The sequence below is a fragment of the Amblyraja radiata genome, chromosome 6 (assembly GCF_010909765.2).
Source record: "Amblyraja radiata isolate CabotCenter1 chromosome 6, sAmbRad1.1.pri, whole genome shotgun sequence".
Lineage (NCBI taxonomy): Eukaryota > Metazoa > Chordata > Chondrichthyes > Rajiformes > Rajidae > Amblyraja > Amblyraja radiata.
Window position 1 is genome coordinate 29,400,582 of NC_045961.1, and position 22,510 is coordinate 29,423,091.

The following is a 22,510-nucleotide window of genomic DNA, read 5'->3' on the forward strand; positions in this document are numbered from 1 at the left end:
ATGCAGGGGTTTGGGTGCTTGGGAAATGGCAAGTGGGTCCGTGAGAATGGGCTGATGACATCACTTTGCAAGCTGCTGGACCTGGCTCCACTAAGTCTGGAACTTTGCAGAATTTTCAGGAAGCTTCTGCACCTGTGACCCACTGGTTGCCACAAAGTCTGGGCTTTTGCAGGAGCTCCAGAACACTGACGCTTAATGCATGCTTGTGATTGGTCCAGAAGGGTGGCCTGCACCTAGAAGTTTCTTATTGCCCTAAAAATGTTTCTACTTTGTTTCTGTGTCCCCACCGTCACCCGTGATTAGTTGCCTTCAATGGTATGTTTCTCTATGTACTAAAATGTTTCTACTTTGTTGCTATGTATGAAGATGTTTGCAGGTACAGTTATATGATTGGGCGAAGGAGTTGTCACTCCATGTATCTTCTCTCCGGTATCGGTGATTGGGTTTGTAGGGGTTGCCCTCCCCCTGTAATTTCGCGCCGTTAGTTATCGGGCTATAAAAGGGTGATCTTTCAGTTGGGGTGTTGCCTTTCTTTCTGTTCTGTCTACGTGAGACTGTCACGGGCTTGAGTGAATGGAGCAGAGGTTGACCCACCGGTGTTGAGTAGAAGGGTTCGGATTCCAGTGCACGACTCAGTGTTTTACTGACCCAGACTCGAGGAAGAACCGGAATTAACAAGAGCGCGGAAATGAAGTCCTTAGTCAGGAAATGCATGGGTGATCATTTTCCAATGTTCTCTCAACTCTGGATCAGTTCCTGTGGACTGGAGGGTAGCTGATGTAACCCCTCTTTTTAAGAAAGGAGGGAGAGAGAAAACGGGGATGGTGCTTGGTTCGACCCAAGAACCTTCCCACCTTGGTCTATAAAGATGTTATAGCAGCGCATTTGGAAAGCAGAGACAGGATCGGTCAGTCAGCATGGATTTATGAAGGGGAAATCATGCTTGATTAATCTTCTGGAATATTTTGAGGATGTAACAAGTAGAATGGATAAGGGAGAACCAGTGGATGTGGTGTATCTGGACTTTCAAAAAGCCTTTGACAAAGTCCCACACAAGAGATTAGTGTGCAAAATTAGAGCACATGGTTTTGGGGGTGGGGTTATTACATGGATAGAGAATTGGTTGGCAGATAGGAAACAAAGAGTAGGAATTAACGGGTCCTTTTCAGAATGGCAGGCAGTGACTAGTGGGGTGCCGCAAGGCTCGGTGCTGGGACCCCAGTTGCTTACAATGTCTATTAACAATTTAGACGAAGGAATTAAATATGACATCTCCAAGTTTGCGGATGACACAAAGCTGGATGGCAGATTAGGCTGCATTGAGGATGCTGTGAGGCTGCAGGGTGACTTGGATAGGTTGGATGAGTAGGCAGATAATTGGCAGATGCAGTATAATGTGGATAAATGTGAGGTTATCCACTTTGGTGGCAAGAGCAGGAAGGCAGGTTATTACCTGAATGGTGTCAGATTAGGAGAAGGGGAGGTGCAATGAGACCTGGGTGTGCGAGTACATCAGTCACTGAAAGTAAGCATGCAGGTAGGCAGGCAGTGAATAAAGCCAATGGCATGTTGGCCTTCATTGCAAGAGGATTTGAGTTTTAGGAGCAAGGAGGTCCTCCTGCAGTTGTACAGGTGAGACCGCACCCAGACTATTGTGTGCAATTTTGGTCTCTTAATTTGAGGAAGGACATTATTGCTATTGAGAATGTGCAGGGTAGGTTCACCAGGTTAATTCCCAAGATGGTGGGACTGACATATGATGAAAGAATGGGTCGATTGGGCTTGTAGTCACTGGAATTTAGAAGGATGAGAGGGCATCTTACAGAAACATATAAAATACTTAAGGGATTGGACAGGCTAGATGCAGGAGAAATTGTGCCGATATTGAATTTGTCCTTCAAATCCATACCAGCAAGAGTATTTCTAGACAAAAGGAAACACAAGATGCTGTAATACAATGTACAATAAATTCACTGTCAGATGTCCTAAATTACCCAACACTGTCATCCATTGTGTAGGAAAGAACTGCAGATGCTGGTTTAAATCGAAGACAGACATAAAAAGCTGGAGTAACTCAGCGGGTCAGGCAGAGATGCTGCCTGTCTCACCGAGTAACTCCAGCTTTTTGTGTCCATCTACTATCATCCATTTTTCTGAGCAAGTTGCATCAAGATTCAACCAACAACTACAGTACATGTAAAAGCATCCACAGCTCATTGTCATTTGCGAATGTGAAATGATTGTTGTTTCCTATCTACTCCTTGTAGGACATTTGCTCTGAACATTAAATAAAAGACAAGTTTATGTAAATGTGTACAAAGGAACTGCAGATGCTGGTTTACACCAAAGATAGACACAAAATGCTGGAGTAATTCAGCGGGTCAGGCAGCATCTCTGGAGAGAAGGGATGGGTGAGGTTTTATGGTTATGTAAAATTCATCCTCATCGATATTTTTCAGAAGATCTCCACTAAATTTGTGCTGGTTATTAGAATAGATTTTACAAGAAAATGTGAGATGCTGCCATGTAGACTACATTTTAATGTTGCCAGCAGACCAGTGGCCAGAGTGAAATGCAAACAAATAGGCCGAGAAAACAAAATGATCCCAGCTTCAGTATGAGCAACATTTTAAACAGCTGGAAAGAGTCTTCCAAAATATTAAATTATGTGGAGTTATTAAAATCTATAAAGAACCATCATTAGAAGTATATTAATCAGTGTTAACCTATCACAGCAATACAGCGCTACACAAGTTACATTCACTATTTATAAATATTAAAATATAATATAATATAAAAATGGTTATGATTTTTGCACAATAAAGTCAGATGTCAAGATTTCCAGGGATGGGCAGGATGAGGATTAGGAAGAGAAGGGTTAAAATGCATTTCCATTCTAATGCAAGAAATGATGCAGTCAAGATTTGTAAGAATCAGGGAAGAGGTCCCTCAGACAAATCCCTCAGACAAGCACCATTATGACTGCACCTTGGCCCTCCACAAAGAATACATTTAGTGGGCACATGACATGGTGGCACATGCTCAGTAGCAGCAAACGTGCCTTGGCAAGGCAGATAAAATGAACAAGATGTTTAAGAAAGAACTGCAGATGCTGGTAAAATCAAAGGTAGACACAAAATGCTGGAGTAACTTAGCGGGTGAGGCAGCAGTCTGAACAAGGGTCTCGACCCGAAACGTTGCCAATTCCTTCTCTCCATAGATGCTGCCTCATCCACTGAGTTGCTCCAGCATTTTGTGTCTACCTCTGAAATGAACAAGATGTTTTCTTCCCATTCGCTCTCAGGAAATCCACACTTACACCAAACATGGACCTCCACAGCTTGCACTGTGCTCCAGCATCAGTGATCCACCTATTGATTGAAGGGTATGTGTAGCAATGTTACAAAATTTTGAGATTTTAAAAATCAAGTCTGTAATTTATCCCATCAGATAAAGCATAAAAATAAGTTTAATTTGACACCTAATTCACTTTCATATCTCAAGTATTTAAAAAGTTATGGCCATTTTCATACTGGGAAATGAGCATCTTGTTCCCTATTGATTTTCTATGGACATAACAAAAAAGCTGTGATCGTGAACAGTCAAAAGCCCATAACTTTCTTAAAAATTTAGAGAACTGAATGAAATTTTCAGTTATCATAGATTGAAGCATTCTGAAACAAATATAAAATAATCTTACTTGGAGACCTGAACTTAAGCGGGGCACCCAAAATGAGCTACTCGCAATATTAACTTGTATAAAAAGGATCTTTAGAAGCCCTTTTTAATGGAAAAATATACAGCCAACCTTCTGTGGTTTGCTTTAATGGAGACCCTGCGGTTGCTGTCGGGCCGCGGGGCTTAGAGATTGATTTTTAAACTACTATAACTATTATTCAAGGCCTGTAAACCTAATAATAGCTTTTTGCGACGGGGTCATTCCCGCGATTTTTCGTTAATAATTAACTAGGCTGAACATTGTCGATTGGGAACAAGCTTAGAGAAAATCGCGTTTTAAACCCGCCCCCTCTAAACGGCGCCAAAATCGCGCACACCCGCAACGGCAGATTTTCACCGACGCTTCAGGTAGGCTTTGCAACATACCTAGTATGTGACAACCCCTCAATAAAAACTCACTGAATTGCAGCCTCTTTTATTGCCAATGGTCAAGTTAGATGCCTAAATTATCTTTATTATGTGGTTGCTTCTTCACACTCCTACATTCTATTTAGTACCAAAAACACAAGGGCCATGTGCAGGCATCAAATGATATGGAATAACAGCAGGGTAATGGAATGGGGTACAGCCAAGTCATAGAAACATAGAAAATAGATGCAGGAGTAGGCCAGTCAGCCCTTCGAGCCTGCACCGCCATTCAATATGATCATGGCTGATCATCCAACACAGTATCCTGTACCTGCCTTCTCTCCATACCCCCTGATCCCTTTAGCCACAAGGGCCACATCTAACTCCCTCTTAAATATAGCCAATGATAAATATAGTCATGATTTAGTTAAATGAAATAACAGGAACAACGTGCTGAATAGAACACGTCCTCATCTATAATAAGAATTCGGGCCCATTTTTTGAAAGATAACCTAGTGCTTTTTAAAAATCGCTTAAAAAATCTGACATTTGCATATCTCTGCCTCTAGCAGTCAATACATATATGTTATCTTAGAATACTTAATAAATTAAGAGTAGCTGTGCATGTTTTTGTTGTGTTAAGTATTGCTACAACTGAAGACTACAATCTCACAACAAAGAATAAATACAAAACTGGTAAAAAATGCTGCCAGAATGGTAAATTTCTTAATAGAAAACTGCTGGCACATTTTTCCTAAATTCTGCAGTAAACATTCTTGAAAATTCTACAATAATAATTACTAATCTTCAAAATATAAAGAAAAAACCCTGCAAATTTGAATTCAATAAAAAAATAGGAACACTGGTGAAACAGAGATATGTGATGTACAAAGCACCTTAAAATTCAGAACCATCTTCTATTTGAGGGCCGACTTCCTATTTTTCCAGTTTTTCTTTCATCCCATCTGTGCAAATGATCAGTGGGAACACTTGTATTTAGCCAGCTACTATGTAAACTATTGGTTCCAATTACCGATTATAAAACCTGACCACACAAGAAAAAGTTGACACTTCATGGAATAACATTTAATGGAAAAAAATTCCAAGTGTAAATTCCATTCCAACTAAAACTTACTGACAATATTGGTATTTTGTTTTGTAGTAACCACCTGTTACTTTCCTGCGATTCACAGTAATCAATAAATGAACTGTGTTCATGCAAGCGTTAGAGTAGAAAATATTCTGGCCAGGGTATGATCTGAAGTCTCAAAGTTAACAACAATTTGCACAGGGAAAATGATGACTGTGACTGAAATACTTTGTAAAGATCTTAGAAATGTTAGTAGACACAAAATGCTGGAGTAACTCAGCAAGACATGCAGCAACATTAGAAGTGTTAGTGAAGTTTTACCTCATGAGTGGACATGAGAAATTTCATACATCTGTAATTGGGAGGGATTTTGTCAAAATCCTCCCAATAGTTATATTACAGAGCATTAGACAATAGATAATAGGTGCAGCAGTAGACCATTCGGCCCTTCGAGCTAGTACTGCCATTCAATGTTATCATGGATGATCATCCACAATCAGTACCACGTTCCTGCCTTCTCCCCATAATGCCCGACTCCACTATCTTTAAAAGCCATATCTAGCTCTCTCTTGAAAGTATCCAGAGGACAAGACCCCCCTCTGAGGCAGAGATTTGACCAATATAAACAAAAACTATTTGTTGTTCTACATCATTAACAATGTAGTCCATCTGTGGTAGCTTTCCCAATGAAAACTCTAATTCAAGTCTCATTTGGGAGATTACAACAGGATCTTGGTCAACTGGGCGATGGGGCCAAAGAATGTCAGAAGTAGGTTTATTCAAGTTCAAGTACGCCTTTATTGTCATATGCACCAATTATGGTACAGTGAAATCTGAGTTACCATGATAAATATGAAGTGTTGCGTTTTGGCAAGATAAATGAGGACAGGTCTTGTACTGTAAGTGATGCAGGTCTGGGGAATATTATACAATATGCAGACATGGTTCCAAGAAAGTGGCAAGACAGGAAGACAGGGTCATGAAGAAGGCATCATGCATGTTTGCTTTCATGGTCAGGGTATTGTGTACAGTAGTTAGTACAGCATGTTACAGTTGTACAAGACGTTGGTAAGTCCACATTTGGAGTATAGTGTAGAGTTCTGGTTGCCCAATTTTGGAAGGATGTCATTGAATTGGAAGGGGTGCTAAAAAGATTTACAAGGATGTCGCAACATCTGAAAGGTTGATTAATAAGGAGAAGATTAGGGTTTTTTTCCCCCTGGAGTGTAGTAGGGCAAAGGTTGACCTTATTGAGGTTTATAACATTCACGGGGGCTTAGATAAGGTGAATAGCCAGTCTTTTCCACGGGGTGTGGGAGTCTCAAACTAGGAGGCATAGGGTTAAGATTTAAAAAGGACCTGAGGGGCAACCTTTTCCTCACAGAGGGTGGTGCGTATATGGAACGAGCTGCCAAAGGAAGTGGTAGGGGCAGGTACAATTTTGACATTTAAAAGACACTTGGACATGCACATGGATAGGAAAGCTTAGTAAGGATATTGGCTGGGTACCGGCAATGGGGCGAGCTCAGTTAGACAAAGTGGTTGGCATGGACGCGTTGGGCCAGTTTCTGTGCTGTATAACTCTATGTGTGAGCCATTTACGAGGAAAATGTTCAAATTCCATGTCGTTTATTCTCAGAATCTTCAGGGAATGGTGATTCAACTGTTCATTTTAATTTACTTAGTAATAGGAATTCTACCACTAAGGTAAAGGATCTAGTATCCTGAATTAGAAATTACATAATTTAATTCACTCCAGTAAAAATTCAACACTTTTTTCAATATATTACTGTCTTTGTTGAATTAAGTTCTCTATTTCCTGATTAACTTTGACCAGATATGCCGAACTGCATTCTATTTGAGCTTCATTATTCTTATTAAAACATTGATATTATAAACTTATAAAAATGTGAGAAATACAAAAATAATGAAATATCCATTTTGAGAATGATCACTCTCCTGGTGACTGAACAAATATATTAAGAAATACAGGAATAAAGTTAAATCTCCAATAAATAGTCTTTTTGCTAATACCGTCACAAACGAATGATGAATGTGTGTCTTTTGGAATAGAATGCACAGAGCCAAATGACATACATCCTAACAATTTGAACTGTAGATCTGAGATTCCAGTAGTCTTTGCCTTACAGCCGAGCAGTCATCTCGTTCTTCATCTGCAGATCTGGTGCCATCGTCTACAGAATCTGGTTTAATTTTAACTGGAAACAATGGGAAAAAAAAAGTCCAGATTACTTCTCAACAACACCAAAAAAAACAACCTCAAAATTAGGCATGTTGCAGTTATGGGGGATTCATTTATAGTTTTCACTTTATAGATTTTTTGGCTTATCGACAATAGACAATAGGTACATATAGGCCATACGGCCCTTCGAGCTAGCACCGCCATTCACTGTGATCATGACAGATCATCCACAATCAGTACCCCATTCCTGGCATCTCCCCATATCCCATGACTCCGCTATTGTTAAGAGCTCTATCTAACTCTTTCTTGGAAACATCCAGAGAATTGGCTTCCACTGCTTTCTGAGGCAGAGAATTCCAAAGATTCACAACTCTCTGGGTGGAAAAGTTTTTCCTCATCTCCGTTCTAAATGGTCTACCCCTTATTCTTAAACTGTGGCCCCTGGTTCTGGACTTCCCCAACATCGGGAACATGTTTCCCGCCTCCAGCATGTCCAATCCCTTAATAATCTTATATGTTTCAATAAGATCCCCTCCTCATCCTTCTAAATTCCAGTGTATGCAAGCCCAGTCGCTCCATTCTATCCACATATGACAGTCCCGCCATCCCAGGAATTAACCTTGTGGGTCTACACTGCACTCCCTCAATAGCAAGACTGTCCTTCCTCAAATCTGGAGACCTAAACTGCACACAATACTCCAGGTGTGGTCTCACTAAGACCCTGTACAACTGCAGAAGGGCCTCTTTCCTCCTATACTCAACTCCTCTTGTTATGAAGGCCAACATGCCATTAGCTTCTGGCACTCGCCTAACTCTTGGCTGCAACTTTCAGTCCCTTTGCTCCAGATCATCTTCACTAGACACGATATCTGGACCAACTAGTATTTTGCCAAGGAATTACTCAGTTACAAATCCACATCTGCGAATTGGAATTTCTATTTTGATGCTCTGGAGAGAATATCACCAAGTAAATACTTCTGAGCACCAGCTTTAGGTTTGTTAGACCATCCTGTGGAGATCCTGGCAATATTCAATTAATCAAATTGACAAAACATGCTGGCAAAGCTGCAGGACTGGATGCCTCCAATCATAAAAACTGTAGTTAAATAAAACTATTGTTCTCAATGCAATAGTCCTTCAAAATGCCACCTATAGGATACATGTTACTGCAAATATATACATAGATATTCATACAATGATGTTATCATCTTGCACAGACATTAACACATTTTAAAATTTAATTTTGAAACATATGAATCAGAATCCCTCAACATTGTTCTGTTACAAAAGGTTTTACTTCCTTTAATGCAAAAATTCTGAACTATTTGTTTTATCCAGCAATAACTTCCCTCATGTATTACTTATCACAATTTAGTTGTAATGCACAATGACCAAGTTATTTGGGGTAGGCAGAAGGAACATCTCCTGCTGATAGGATGGCCCACCTACACTCTTTTCCTGGCATTAGAATGGAGCAGTGCACGCATGGTTGGCTGCTTTATTCCTATCTCACAATTACATCTTCTTCACTGTACCATCTGTAGATCCAAATCACAACAAGAGCTGAAGAGTGTAGATGCTCAGGTGACTTTACACTCCAGCCCTACCTGCGCTGTCAGTCATTGCAAGTCTACCAGAAGCCATAGTGCCTTCTAATTCAGGGACCTCTATCCTGTAGATGAACAAGGAAATGAGGTGAGGAGCCAGGATCATCCCTCCTACCTCATTAACATGTCTTAGATTGGCCTGTTAATCCCTCAGGCAACCGCTGAGCTCTGCCCCCTCCCCACTCCCACTCCCACTCCAAACATCAGCTGAGTCTCGTCCCATCCAGAAAACCCTGTGGCACATCCGATGGGAAAAGGTCTGCCAATCTGGAGTCTATCCGCTACCCCCGGCTTTCCTGCTTTTCTCATCAGTTTATTCTCCCTTAGAGAAATGTATATGTTTTTAACAAATGCATTATCACTTCTTTAAACACCAGTTATTGCTAGTTCACTGTCACACCCTTTAATGTAGGTCCTCAATGAAACACACTCTACTTGCCTCTATTTGATGCATGGATCCCTTTATTTTAGTTATAAGGGCCTACTTTTGGATCGAACAACATACTTTTCTCTAATTTGCTCTTAAGCTCGATGTAAAAATATTATCATGTTGTGGTCACAGTAGTCATCACTCTTATTACCTTCACAACTTCAGGGTTACAAGAGCAGCTGGCATAAAGGAATATATTTTCCCAAGTTAGATATATATTGCCTTTGCTACACCATCACTAGATCAAAATGCAGGATCTCCCCAACTATCTACTGGTATTGTAGGAGTTCCTTCATCACACAGGTTGCAAGGGGTCCAAGTTGCGACTCATGGATAGCTTCTTTTGACCCCAACTAGGGATGGACTGTAAGGCCCACCACTGCAAGAGATAACACCTCCCACAAATGAATAATCTGAATAAATTGGGATGATTCTCAACAAGGAGATTCTTGTGCTGGTATTAATTTTATTCTACTATTTTAACCCAGCATTTAATCCACAAGATCTAATAAAAAAGAAAAGTACAGGAAAACATAATTATCAAAAACCTTACCTTTAAGTTGTGTGGCATTTAGGTCGGTGTCAGACTCTGATTTCTGCTCCGCTTTCTTGGTTTTGGTCAAACCATCTATCATATCAGATTTGATTTGTCCCAGGGCTATTAAAGGCAACATTACATCCATCACTGATGGAGGTTCCAGCAACTCTTTCCCTTTTATGTGTGCCAATACTTTAAGACATTTATGTGATTTTACTTCACTGATGTTTTCTTCCAAAAATAGAAGGCAAAGGCTCAAGTCATTCCAACAGCCCTCAGTAAACATTATCACCTCAAACTGTGGCAGAAGTTCATAGACCTTCAGAAAAGTGAGGTTGTTTCTTAAAGGAAAAAACATACTGTAGAGGGTGACTGGGATTAGGAGGATATACACAACAATGTTGACAATACTCAGAAGTTGAAAAATACCAACAGAAATAAGTTTACACTGAAAAAAATCTGGTATGCTTGTTTCATTTCCCAAAATGCCCGTTTTGACTGAGCATTTGAATTCATCGGTAAGGAAGGTGAGGGAGATGTAATATCCCAAATAGATGCAGGCAAAGACAAGAAAAGTGAGAGCGAGGCCTTTGCGGATAAGATACATTGTCAACAAGCTGCAGGAGTCTTCTTTTGATTTCAAGTAACGCTCCACGATTGGAAACTGAAAGAAATTCTCTTTCTTCTCCTTGGAACTAAGTGGAAAAAAAAATAAAGTAAGGACCACTTAAAATAGGTTGCAATGCTTTTTACATTTCCTGGGCACTATTACAGACTTATACCCATTTCCTTTGGCAAGCAATACACCGTAGGTAGGTGGGGGCGCTGCAAGCCGGCGCCCTGCCAGCAGCGTGTCAGTTTTTTTCACCTTTTTAAAAAAATTTTAGTATGTTTAAATGTATGTTTTTAATGTTTCTTTGTGTGTTTTGTTTTGGGGGTGGTGTGGGGGGTGAGGGGGAAACCGCTTCGGTCGCCTCCTCCACGGAGAAGAGCCTTTTTCCAGGTCGCCTCCCCCGTGGCCTAACAACGAGGATCGGGCGGCCTTTCCTGGAGACGCGCCCGGGGCTTCAGCGGCGGGCGCAGTGCGGACTCTCGGCGTGGAGCGGGCGAGCCCTCGCTGGGGTTCGCCGGAGGGGAGCGCTCCGTTTCGCTGGACCACGGCAGCCTGAAGCTCCAGCTGGCGTGGCGTCTACAGCCCGGGATCTCACGTTGGGGACCTGGGAGAGGAAGAAGCTTCCACTCCGACTGCCGGCCCGCGGCCTACTTTTACCGCGGGCGCGGCATGGACTTACCATCGGGAGCGGGGTTCCTCGCTGTGGATCCCTGGAGGGGAGCTTCGACTTCGACTGCCGGCCCTGCAGTCTGCGGTGTTTCTGGCTGCGGCGTGAACTCTAAATCACCGACCGCTGGCCTGCGGCCTACACCAACCTGAAGCCACGGTCTCCGGTGGGGAAGGCACCGATTCAGGACTTACCTTGACTATTATCATCTGGACGCCCGCAGCGGCGACTGCGGAGGGTTGAGGTCCCGACCACGGGGGAAAATGGAGGAGGACTGGCCAAATTTTGTGCCTTCCACCACAGTGATGAATGCTGTGGTGGATGTTTGTGTTAACATTTTATTGTGTATTGTGTGTTCTTTCTCATTGTACCGCTGCTGACAAATTCATTTCACTTGCACTTTATGTGCAATGTGACGAATAAAACTGATTGTATTGATTGTATTGTATGTGCAGGAAAATATGTCATCCAGATGTGATGCTATCAAATATATTATTGCATAGAATATAATCATATAATTTCCCTCGCTCAACAAAAATGATTATAGCTTCCCTATAAATGTGAGGTAGAATGATATAGATACAGGGCACCAAATTATCATCTTGGCCTTAGATAGACACAAAATCTTGGGGCAACTCAGGCAGGATCTCTGGAGTGAAGGTGATGAGTGCCTTTTCAGGCTTTCTTCAGACAGAAAGTCATGGGAAAGGAAAATGAGAAATATAGACGATGATGTAGATATAGAGCAAATGAATGAAAGATATGTAAAAAAGTAACAATGATAAAGGAAACAGGGTATTGGTGGTTGTTTGTTAGGTGAGAACAATAAGCTAGTGTGACTTGGATGGGGAGGGATGGAGAGAGAGGGAATGCAGCAGTCCATCATCTTGGCCTTGTTGACTACCCAGTATAGAGTATTCCGTAACACACTTGATTGTATCTTAGTGGAAAGGTTTTAGATCACTCACCACAGAAAACTGTAGCAGTGATATTTATGCTAATATAGTATTTTGTTAGTAATCCTGTTAGTAATTGTGAGCATCTCAGAGTAATCTGATGGAAGAACTGAACCTCAGGTTGTTATAGAAATCATTAAAATGCAATAGATAGAAATCAATGGAATACTGGGCACGCTTTATAATGGACTAATGATCACCCAGCACACTATCACCACTGTAGATTTATAATTCATAGTTCAATAACTTCAGAACTACTATTGCCAAGGTACATATTTAACAATTTGAATTAGTTTCTATTAAGCTTTCAATGATTAAATTTCTACAAAATGGACGTGGCAAAAGCATCTAATTTCCAATAATAAAATTCAGGTTTGTAAATTAGATTATTTGAAATAGTATAATCCTAAATTTAGATTATATTTTCTGTGTGCAAGTCATAGCTCTCAGCCAAGACAGAATCTGAACTTTTACAATATCTTTCAATACTACTGGGAATAGAAGGTATTAAATTAATTGTTGTGGTTGGGGGGGCAAAGGAAAACCAGGTGGTGAATTCCACAACCGCCTCACTCACCAGAATTTGTCCCTGAAAATTTAGCCAAATCAGTTTTTCAAAGTTCTATATCCTTTCAGATAATCCCATTGCAGCCTATATGTTATTTACTTATTTGGTGGTGGGAAGGTCCAGAAACAGAGAACACAGTGAACAATGCTGGGAACAGAGGACACAGTGCATTCGAAACAAGCTTGACCCAGGAGTAAATGGAGGACACTATACCTCATTTCAATGAGGAGGGACCTAATTGAAAAGCACAATATAGTGAAAGGCTTGATTAGAGTGGATGTGGTGAGGGACTCTTCCACTAGTTGGAGAGTCTAGGACTAGAGGTCATAGCCTCAGAATTAAAGGACGTTCTTTAAGTAAGGAGATGAGGAGGAATTTATTTAGTCAGAGGGTGGTGAATCTGTGGAATTCTTTGCCACAGAAAGCTGAGGAGGCCAAGTCAGTGGATTATATTTAAGGCAGAGGTTATGGGCAGAAGGCAGGAGGGAGAGATAGATCAGCCGTGATTGAATTGCTGGGCCGAATGGCCTAATTCTACTCCTATCACTGATGATACCATCTGGGAACATAGAAATGTGCAGCAAAGGAACAGGCCCTTCGGCCCACAATGTCAGTGAATGTGTGCACAATACATCTCCCTTAAACTTTGTCCCTCTCACCTTAAAGCTATGCCCTCTAGTCTTTCACATTTCCAGCCTGGGGGAAGAGGTTCTGACTGAGAGGCAAGAATCCAATCTATACTGGTTTAGACTTTAGAAAAATACAGTGCTCTTCAAGAGAATTATTTACCTTTGCTCCTGGTTTAATCTCGTGAAATGTCTTCTTAGAAGCATCTACTGAAAATTGGTTACCTTCCTCACCTTGCTATTTCAAGACTTCAACAATTCTGCAACGTGATGTGAGCATCTATTTAAGTGGCAGAGCCTCTTTGGGGAAAAATAAATACATTTTGGGAGCTATTCTTCCTCTTGCACATAATTAATGGGAAATGAAGGATAACTAATTATTTAGAAAATATTTGCTTCCGCTTCTGCAAGACTCTGGAAAAACCTCTGGTGTACATTCACGGCCGTGGGCTAATTGTAACATTCACAACCATATACATGTCACAGAGTTGTTCATCTACATACCCACTTTGTTCTCCAAAAGATTCAAAGCAGCTGTTAGCATCACATCCACTGGAGTTGACAATGTGCTGTGCTAATCTGATTCCACGGTTATAAGCCTTATCAAGTTCCTCTATGATGAAGGTCAGGTCGCCATATAGTTGAGGTGCTGCAGTAAAGCGCCAGAACAAGGTTGGAACATACATAAGGATGGCCACTAGCAGGAGGACATATGGAAAAACCTGCAAGGAGAGAAACAAACTATGAAAATGAAATAATGAAAATTCAAAAACAAATAACTACACATGATGGAAATACGAAAAGAAAATGATGGACTTATTCATTAGGTCAGGCAGCATATATGGGGCAAGAAGCAGAGTTAAAACTTCAAGTCATTGATGATTCATCAGATGCAGGGGCAGAAAACCTGGGGGGGGGGGTGGGGGGGGGGGCAGAGGGGACACGTCCCCTCCATGTTTTGAGAGGTGGGGGACATCCCCCCCAAGTTTTTGTAATCCGGATTTAAAAATACGGTGAAATCTCTGCTTTTCGCGAGACAGTGGGTGTGGGACTGATGATCGAGGGCGCCGATTGGAGGAGAGAGACTTCGGTCAGCTGGCAATGGGGGCGGGACATGTTTCAGAGCGATGATTGGAGGAGGGAGTAGGGGGGGTGGGACTGAGGATAGAGCGTGGTGATTGGAGGAGGGAGACGTGGCAGACCTGCGCCTTATCCGCAGCCAGGATCGATCCCGGCCGGCTCTCCGGTGCTGTCCTGTCCCATCCCGAGTACCCCCTCCCCCCCCCGCGGGTGGCCAGAGAGGTCGGCAGCAAAGATCCTCCGCTATAGGGTCATTGGTCGGCAGTCAGACGGGCCAGCGCAGAGAAACAGCGCTAAACCCAGCTAACTCTGCCTGTCCCGGCAGGTGAGCTTACAACCCTTCCTGGGCTTGCGGGAAATATGGCCAGCGCGGAAAAGCAGCGCTGGTGTCCCGTCAGTCCAGACAGGGCTGTAGTTAACCTGGTGAGACAGGGAGAGTTGAGCTGCATTTAGCGCTGGATTGAGCCTCCGAAGACTCGCGCGCGTGTGTGTGTGTGCTCATGTGCGCGTGGCCGCCAGAAAATTGTGTCCCCGTCCCCTCCATGTTTTGATAGCGAGTTCCGCTCTTGATCAGATGTAACCCAATCTACATTTCTGAGCTGGTTCATGGTCATCATAGATTCTCCAGAGGATGCTTCATAAGAACAAACCAGTGAAAGTGAGGGAAAAAGAAAATAACTTTAAAACTTTATAATATTCTGCATCATGACCTATAATTCACCAAATTTACATTTATAAAATGAATGCTGGGAACAGTAACCGTGATACGACTCAACAAGCCAGAGGTACCAAAACATCTCACTGGAATCTGGACTACTGGCCACCCATATAGAGGCAAAGAGATGGCAGCTCCAAGAACCGACAAGGTGGTGGATAGTTGGGTCAGCGATCCATGATCGAATCACCTTCTGAGAGAAAATAAAGCGCATGTCCAGCAGTTCTTTGTTGGTCAGCAAGTTGGACATTTTTGCCAACATTTCTACATTTCCTTCAGTCTGAAAATAATTGTTCACCCTTACTTTGCATCCTGTTACATAACTAATTTTTTATTTTCTGTGATGCTATTGGCCTTATTCCATTGGCTTCAACCTAAACAACATTTATTTGCTTAGCACATTGTCAAAAAGCCTTCTGAAAGTCAGCATACATCACAACAGGCACTTTGTGTTCATTAATCCTCTCTTTTTACCTCATCTAGTTCTGTGTACAGGTCGCCCCACGGTTTCCGTAGGGTTTTGTTCCGGTGAACTGCTCATAACTCCAATAGTTTGCAAGTCGGAAATGCGGCTATGAGCAGAAGATGCTCTCAGCCCCACAGCAGCCGGCAAATCCACTCTGCCAGTCTCCCAAACCCTAGTTTGTATGGAAGGACTGTATGCAAGCTGGCGATTCTTAAGTTGGGGAGGACATGTAGGTCATTTTGTCTTTGACAAATCCATGCTCATTTTCCTTAATCAATCGGCATATGGACAAGTGAATGCAAATTCCCTGATTATTATTTCTAAATTGTTACCCTTCTGCCAAGGTTAAACTGCCAGGCCTAAAATTATTGGGATTAAATTTATACCCTTTTTTAAAAAACAACAGTGTATCTTTTGGAGTTCTTCAGCGCTCAGTACTATCACGTGCTCCTGTGTGTCAGCAGATATTTGGAAGACTATATTCCACCTTACATCTGGACTAGCTGAACATCCGCTTCAAATTCAACTGGCCTTAAGTACGTCAAATTTTTTTTACTCCAAATTTTTGAATAGATCACAGAATTACACCATCATAGTCGGCGATTTGGAGGATCAAGCCCATCTCAACAAGAGCAATCCATCCTGTCCACCTTTCAGATATTAATCCAGCTCTCTTCTCAACAACACAATCAACACTAACCTTACCATTACCCCAACAATGCTTATCAAACCCTAGCCACTTACTATGCAAAAACTAATCTCTCATATTACTTTGTTCTTCTGACCACCATCTTCAGACTCCGTCCTCTGGCTCTCGACCCTTCTACCCATCAGAACAGCTCCTCTTAATCCAAGTGAAAATCGGACATTGGAAATCTTAAATGAAAGCAGACATTGCTGGAAATACTCACGTCAGATCACATTGTATCTGATAAAACATCTGAGAAAAACATAATATATATGATTACACCAGATAAACAACTCAGAATGCAAATGAGAAGCTTTTTCTGATTCAGAATATAATTATCGTATAAAATTCCCAGGCCAATATAGAATAAAACTGAACGGGTCCACCCAGAACCAACATTCAGAATGCAAATTTAGTCAAAGTACACTGTGGCAATCGTAACCTAAAGATATCCCTCAGCTAACATGACTATCAAGACAGTGGATCAGACCTGGTTCAAGAAGAGTGCAGAAGGACATGCTGAATGCAGCACTGCATTTATCTAAAGGTAAGCTGCCAACCTGGTTAAGCTGCAGCACAGAACAACTGGTGCCCTGGCTAAAAAAAAGATGCAAAAGATAGAACTAAATGGGTCCCATCACCAGTTCTCTAATATCTGATCATGAATTGTGATCAATTAAAAAGCTACCAGAAACAGAAGACTCCAGGAACATCTTCATCTTTGACAATAACAAGACCAAGCATGATGCTGAAGACAACATTCAACTGGGTGCCATTTGCTGATTCATCCCAACTTCTTCCCAAGGTCTCTTTCACAGAAGCTAGTCTTCAACCATCTCCATGCAGTCTAAGTGATAGCAAAAACAGCTGGATGCCACAAAATCCAACAGACCAGACAACATCCTGGTTATAACATTTGAATTCCAATAGTACCCACATCTTTCAACAAACCGCTCCAGTAAAGATGCAATATCATCAGCGACCTACAAATGCACAGGAATGTGCTGCACAAATCCACCCTAATTAATTAGCACCTAAATCAGACCATTCACAATTCCCAATAAAAAGGAGGGTGTTGTTAACATGCTTAGTCACCAATAACCTGCTGACCAAAGCTGCATGAAGCATAGAGCTCCAGATCTCATTGCTCCAAAGTTACAAAGAGGTTAATTCCTGAGGTGAGGCAAAATATTAGCATTAAGGAGCCCTGGAAAAACTGGTGTGTGTGGACATCATGAAGAGCACACTCCATTGATTGGATTTATGCATAATTTAAAAAATGGTTTGTGGACTGGAAGTGTGTCATTCCAGCTCAAGGACATCACTGCAGGATTGTATCCTGTGCCCGAGCATTTTCTGCTGCCGTATCGATCATCTTTCTTAAACAGAAGACCAGAAGCGAGAATGCACACTCAAGATTGCACAACATTCATTTCCATTTGCGACGCGCATGCATGCGAAGCACTCAGGCTTGGGCTGATAACTGGCAAATATTGACACCACACAAACCACATATTTGCCAAGCTCCAATAAGAGACCGTCTAACCACACACCCATGGTATTTCATCACATTACTGTCACAAGTCACACACCATCAACATCCTGGATTAACAGTGGAGCAGCCACATAAACACCATGGCTGCAAGAGGAAATCAGAGGTTGCATGACCTGTGGTAAGACACTAACTTCTTCAAATCCTTTCCAACACCTACAAAGGCACATGCCAGAATTGTGATGGGATTATCATATTTCTTTAAAAGATAGGAGACTCTATGAAACTGATCAAAACATTCACATTAATCCAATATTTTCACTTATTTCGCTATAATCTATTCCCACTCACATGCCCATCAATTCCCCGGGATTCTCTCAACACCCATGCACAGGTACGCAGCAGTAGAGTTGCTGCCTTACAGTGCTTGCAGCGCAGGTTCGATCCTGACTATGGGTGCGGTCTGTACGGAGTTTGTACATTCTCCCCATGACCGCATGGGTTTTCTCTGAGATATTTGGTTTCCTCCCACACTCCAGAGATGTTCAGGTTTGTACGTTAATTGGCTTGGGTTTGTATACTTGGTATAAGTCCAAATTGTCCCTAGTGTATTATAGTGTTAATGTGCGTGGATCGTTGGTCGGCACGGACTCGGTGGGCCGATGGGCCTGTTTCCACGCTGTCTCTCTAAACTAAACTCAGGGTAGGTGGCAATTCTTTGTAACCAATATGCCTGCTGCCAGTGAGTCTGACAGGAAATTCATGCAAACTCCACACAGAGAGCACCCAAGGTCAGGTTTGAATCCGAGTCATTGTAATTGTGAGAACAACAATCAGCCGACAGCGCTGCACCACACTTGCTCAAAACAATGCAGCCATTTGATTTGTACTTTATCCCCTACCCTAAATAGTCATTGCCTCCACCACCAGTGTACCACGGACACAATGTGAGCCAGTTACAAAAGCCAACGCAGATTGTTTGCTGTTCTATTCCTAGACTTTCTATCAAATCCTTATCTCGACCACCAAGAGCAGCAGACAAATGGGAATAAAGCCACCAGAGATCACCCACCCAAAACTCTCACACAACCCTGATTAGGAAATTATTTCATCATTGTGGAATCTAAATCCTGACAATCCCTGCTCAGCAGCATTGTTGGGATACCTTCCCAAGAAAATTTGTAGCAGTGAGAATGGAGAATGTAACTGACTCCACATTAGGGAGTCGGTGGTGGAGGCCTGTGGGGGGCTGGAGTAAAGGTATGGATCATCATCATCCTTATCATTGATCTGTGTTTTCACATCTTGCCCTTCCATGTCTCCATTTCTCCCTCTCCCCTAACCCTCAGCCTAAAGAAGGGTCTTGACCCAAAACGTCACCTATTCCTTCTCTCTAGTGATGCTGCCTGACCCACTGAGATACTCCAGCATTTTGTGTCTATCTACATTTACTAAGGCAGTTATGGATGGACAACAAATGCTGGCATTACCAGCATCAATACATCCATTTTTTTTTTTTAATTACTTAATCAGGGAAGAATAGGCAGGACTGTAGAATGCAAATGAACTATCCACATTTATGAAAATGAGGAACATTGTTTAAAATTATTGTGTGGTAATACTGAAAACCAAGAAAAGTTTTAAAAGCTTACATTTTATTGTCATTAAGTTGGAAAGAGTATAGTGAAGATTTACAAGGTTGTTACCAGCACTTGAGGACATGAGCTAGAGAGATTGGGCAGACTAAGACTTTATTCCTTGGAGCACAGGAGGCCGAGGGGTGACCTTATCCAGGTTTATAAAAGCACGAGCTTTGACACTTCAGAATAGATAGGGTGAATGCACAGAAGCTTTTTCTTATGGTAGGGTATCAAGAACTATAGGACATAGGTTTAAGGCAGGAGGGGAAACATTTAACATGGTGGAATGGTGTAAACAGACATTAATAACCTTTAGTTCCACAAGTTTAAAGGAGGGCACTATGGAGTACTATGTTCAAAGCCCCAAATGGGGAGAACCAAGAGGCCTGCCCAATCCCAACGAATCAGCCTCACTACCGCATGCTTTCTCACAGCCCTGCCCTAACCCTTCTCAATCCAATTAGCAATTCAGGAAACCTAACAAATGAATACAAGTATCATCTGCCTGGGTCTCCTCTGATCATGAGACAGTTTCCAACAGGACTGGTCAGCCAGAAACAATCACAGATCTCCTGATTGAAGGGGTTGTGGCGACCTGATCCGCGAGTTCTGGCGAGTTTGCTTTTGACTCATACTCGCAGCATGGTCGACACGAGGTCCTAGGAGGTCTTTGTAACTCTCCTTCATGCTCGAGAATAGTCTCCACGTACTCGAGGCCTCAGCTGGGTCGTGGCGTATTTTTCAACGTGTTGAAAAATGCCCGCGAGTAAAAAAAGGTCGCCGTGGAAAAAATCGATACTTTTTTTACTCGTAGGTTTAGTCGAAGTAGGTCGGCATGTTATTCGTAGGTAATCGAGGGTAGTCGAAGGTAGTCATAGATAGTCTTCAACATAGTCGAAGGAGGTCTTCAACATAGTCATTTTTTCAAACTCTCCTAAAGTCTTTTAAACTCGCCAATTAGGTCACCGCAGTGGGACAGCCCCTATATCATCTGGCACCGATCAGTTTACTTAAGGTAGAACTTTTACTCGCTTCCTTCAAGGATTGTGCCCCGCTGCTCAAAAGAGTTGAAAACATCTAAGCACAGCACAATGGCTGAAGGATTTGAGCAGATTAAGAGACTTTCATCACTTTAGAAATCAGGCATCATAAACTGTTGCATTGTTGGTGGCAAAGTTGCTCAGATGTGTCTAACAATCCTTCAAACTAGAGTTTGGTATTCTGTGTGGTAGAGCCTAACTGGTTACCAAGTAATTACGACTATTTTTTTTGCCACATACATTAATCTACGATTTGCTTCAATTAAGTAAAATAAAAATGATTTGGGACACTGGAGTAACTGAACAACGAATTCCTGAATCCTGTATGAATAACGTCCACAAACTAAAATATATAATGAGCATTTTCTCTCCTCAATGAAGAGATTATTTTCAAGTTTACTCAGAATTTACTGCAATCTTATATTGGAAGATAATTGAGGTAAAATTGAATTTCAGCCTCATTGATCCACTTCATTTTTTGGCCTAATGTTACATTCTATTGCTTATACTTCGACTTGAAAGTTAAAGTGTTGCAGCGTGTAAATCTAGTGGCTATTTTGTTGTCATTAAACAGGTAGCAAAAGTCTGAATATCCCCTGCTGCATTTAAAAATCAAGCAAATTAAAAATCATCATGGAAATGGCAAGTCCATTTGACATGTCTAACAAAAACAAAATGATACATCCAATTATCCAAGTTTAATCAGCATAATTCAGACTTATAATAATGTAATCCTAAATACGACAACACATTTCTATAGTGGAATCGATCCATTTTGACTACCTGACCCCATGGGTGTGCTCTCATTATTCCTCAGTTACAGCACACAGAAAATAAAATTCTACTGTGCATTAATCAAACATATAATGGTGATAGTGAGAGATGCAGTGTAGGTGGATGGAAATCAAGGTAATCTGCATCAAATGAATGGAATTAACCTAATAGCAGATACCAGCCAAGGAGGAGCAGTAGCATTGGCTAGTCATATTAGGACTTCTTATTAAGATGTTATTGTACACAATCTGTTCGTAGCAGCCAGTCCTCTTAGTTATAGCTCTTTAGTCAGAAGGTGGTGAATAAGTGGAATTCTTTGCCACAGGAGGCTGCGGAGGCAAAGTCAGTGGATATATTTAAGGCAGAGATAGATAGATTCTTGATTAGTATGGGTGTCAGAGGCTATGGGGGGGAAGGCAGGAGAATGGTGTTAGGTGGGAGAGATAGATCAGCCATGATTGAATGGTGGGGTAGACTTGATGGGCCAAATGGCCTAATTCTACTCCTATCTCTTATGATCTTATGATCTCGAAAAAAGAATCCACAAGTAATATAAAATGAGAAATCATTGGAAAACACATTTTACCTTGTGAAGCCACAGAGGTAATTGCTCCAAATCAGTCTTTGGGGAAGGCCGATTCAGTGATGCCCAGCAGTATGCATCCACGTAAGCTGCTTGTCGCCAGGAGAACGAACTTGGGGAGAAACAACTAATTTGGGTACCTGTCGTAAAATAATAAATGTATGCAAATATAAATAAGACAAGTGGTGTGATGTAGAAAATAATTAAACTATAGGTGGATGATCCATCCAGTTGCTTCTCTGATCAGCACTAATTTTGAACGTTGCTGATTCAAATTGTTGACATGTTTTTTTCCCCCCAAATACCAAATGATTAAGAGAGATAAAGAACGTTGATCCACATCTGACTAACTTTATTGAACTGGTTATTTTCATTTCTAAGATTATGCTATGGCAGACCATTGAACAAATTAGGAACAACATTTCATGGTCACAAAATGATACATCCAACTATCCAAGTTTAATCAGCATCATTCAGACTAATTATCATAATGTAATCCCAATAACCAACACTTTCATCTTGAAGGTACACAAAAATGCTGGAGAAACTCAGCAGGTGCCGCTGAGTTTCTCCAGCATTTTTGTGTACCTTCGATCTTCCAGCATCTTCAGTTCCTTCTTGAACACTTTCATCTTGATGTTGTTCTGG

The 22,510-nt window shown here is 41.6% G+C and overlaps 1 protein-coding gene across 2 annotated transcripts in view; it reads right to left on the minus strand.

The window, feature by feature from the left end:
• Positions 1-4,784: 4,784 nt before the first annotated feature.
• The window catches only part of panx1 (pannexin 1), a 32,346-nt gene continuing 14,620 nt past the window's right edge, over positions 4,785-22,510 (minus strand). For both annotated transcript variants that reach the window (XM_033022414.1, XM_033022413.1), the window contains exons 2-5: positions 21,866-22,002; positions 13,889-14,106; positions 9,970-10,649; positions 4,785-7,395 (exon numbers count right to left, since the gene is read on the minus strand). In XM_033022414.1, coding sequence (XP_032878305.1) covers positions 7,277-7,395; positions 9,970-10,649; positions 13,889-14,106; positions 21,866-22,002 — 1,154 coding nt within the window. In that variant the 3' untranslated portion in view covers positions 4,785-7,276. The remainder of the gene's footprint in view (positions 7,396-9,969; positions 10,650-13,888; positions 14,107-21,865; positions 22,003-22,510) is intronic.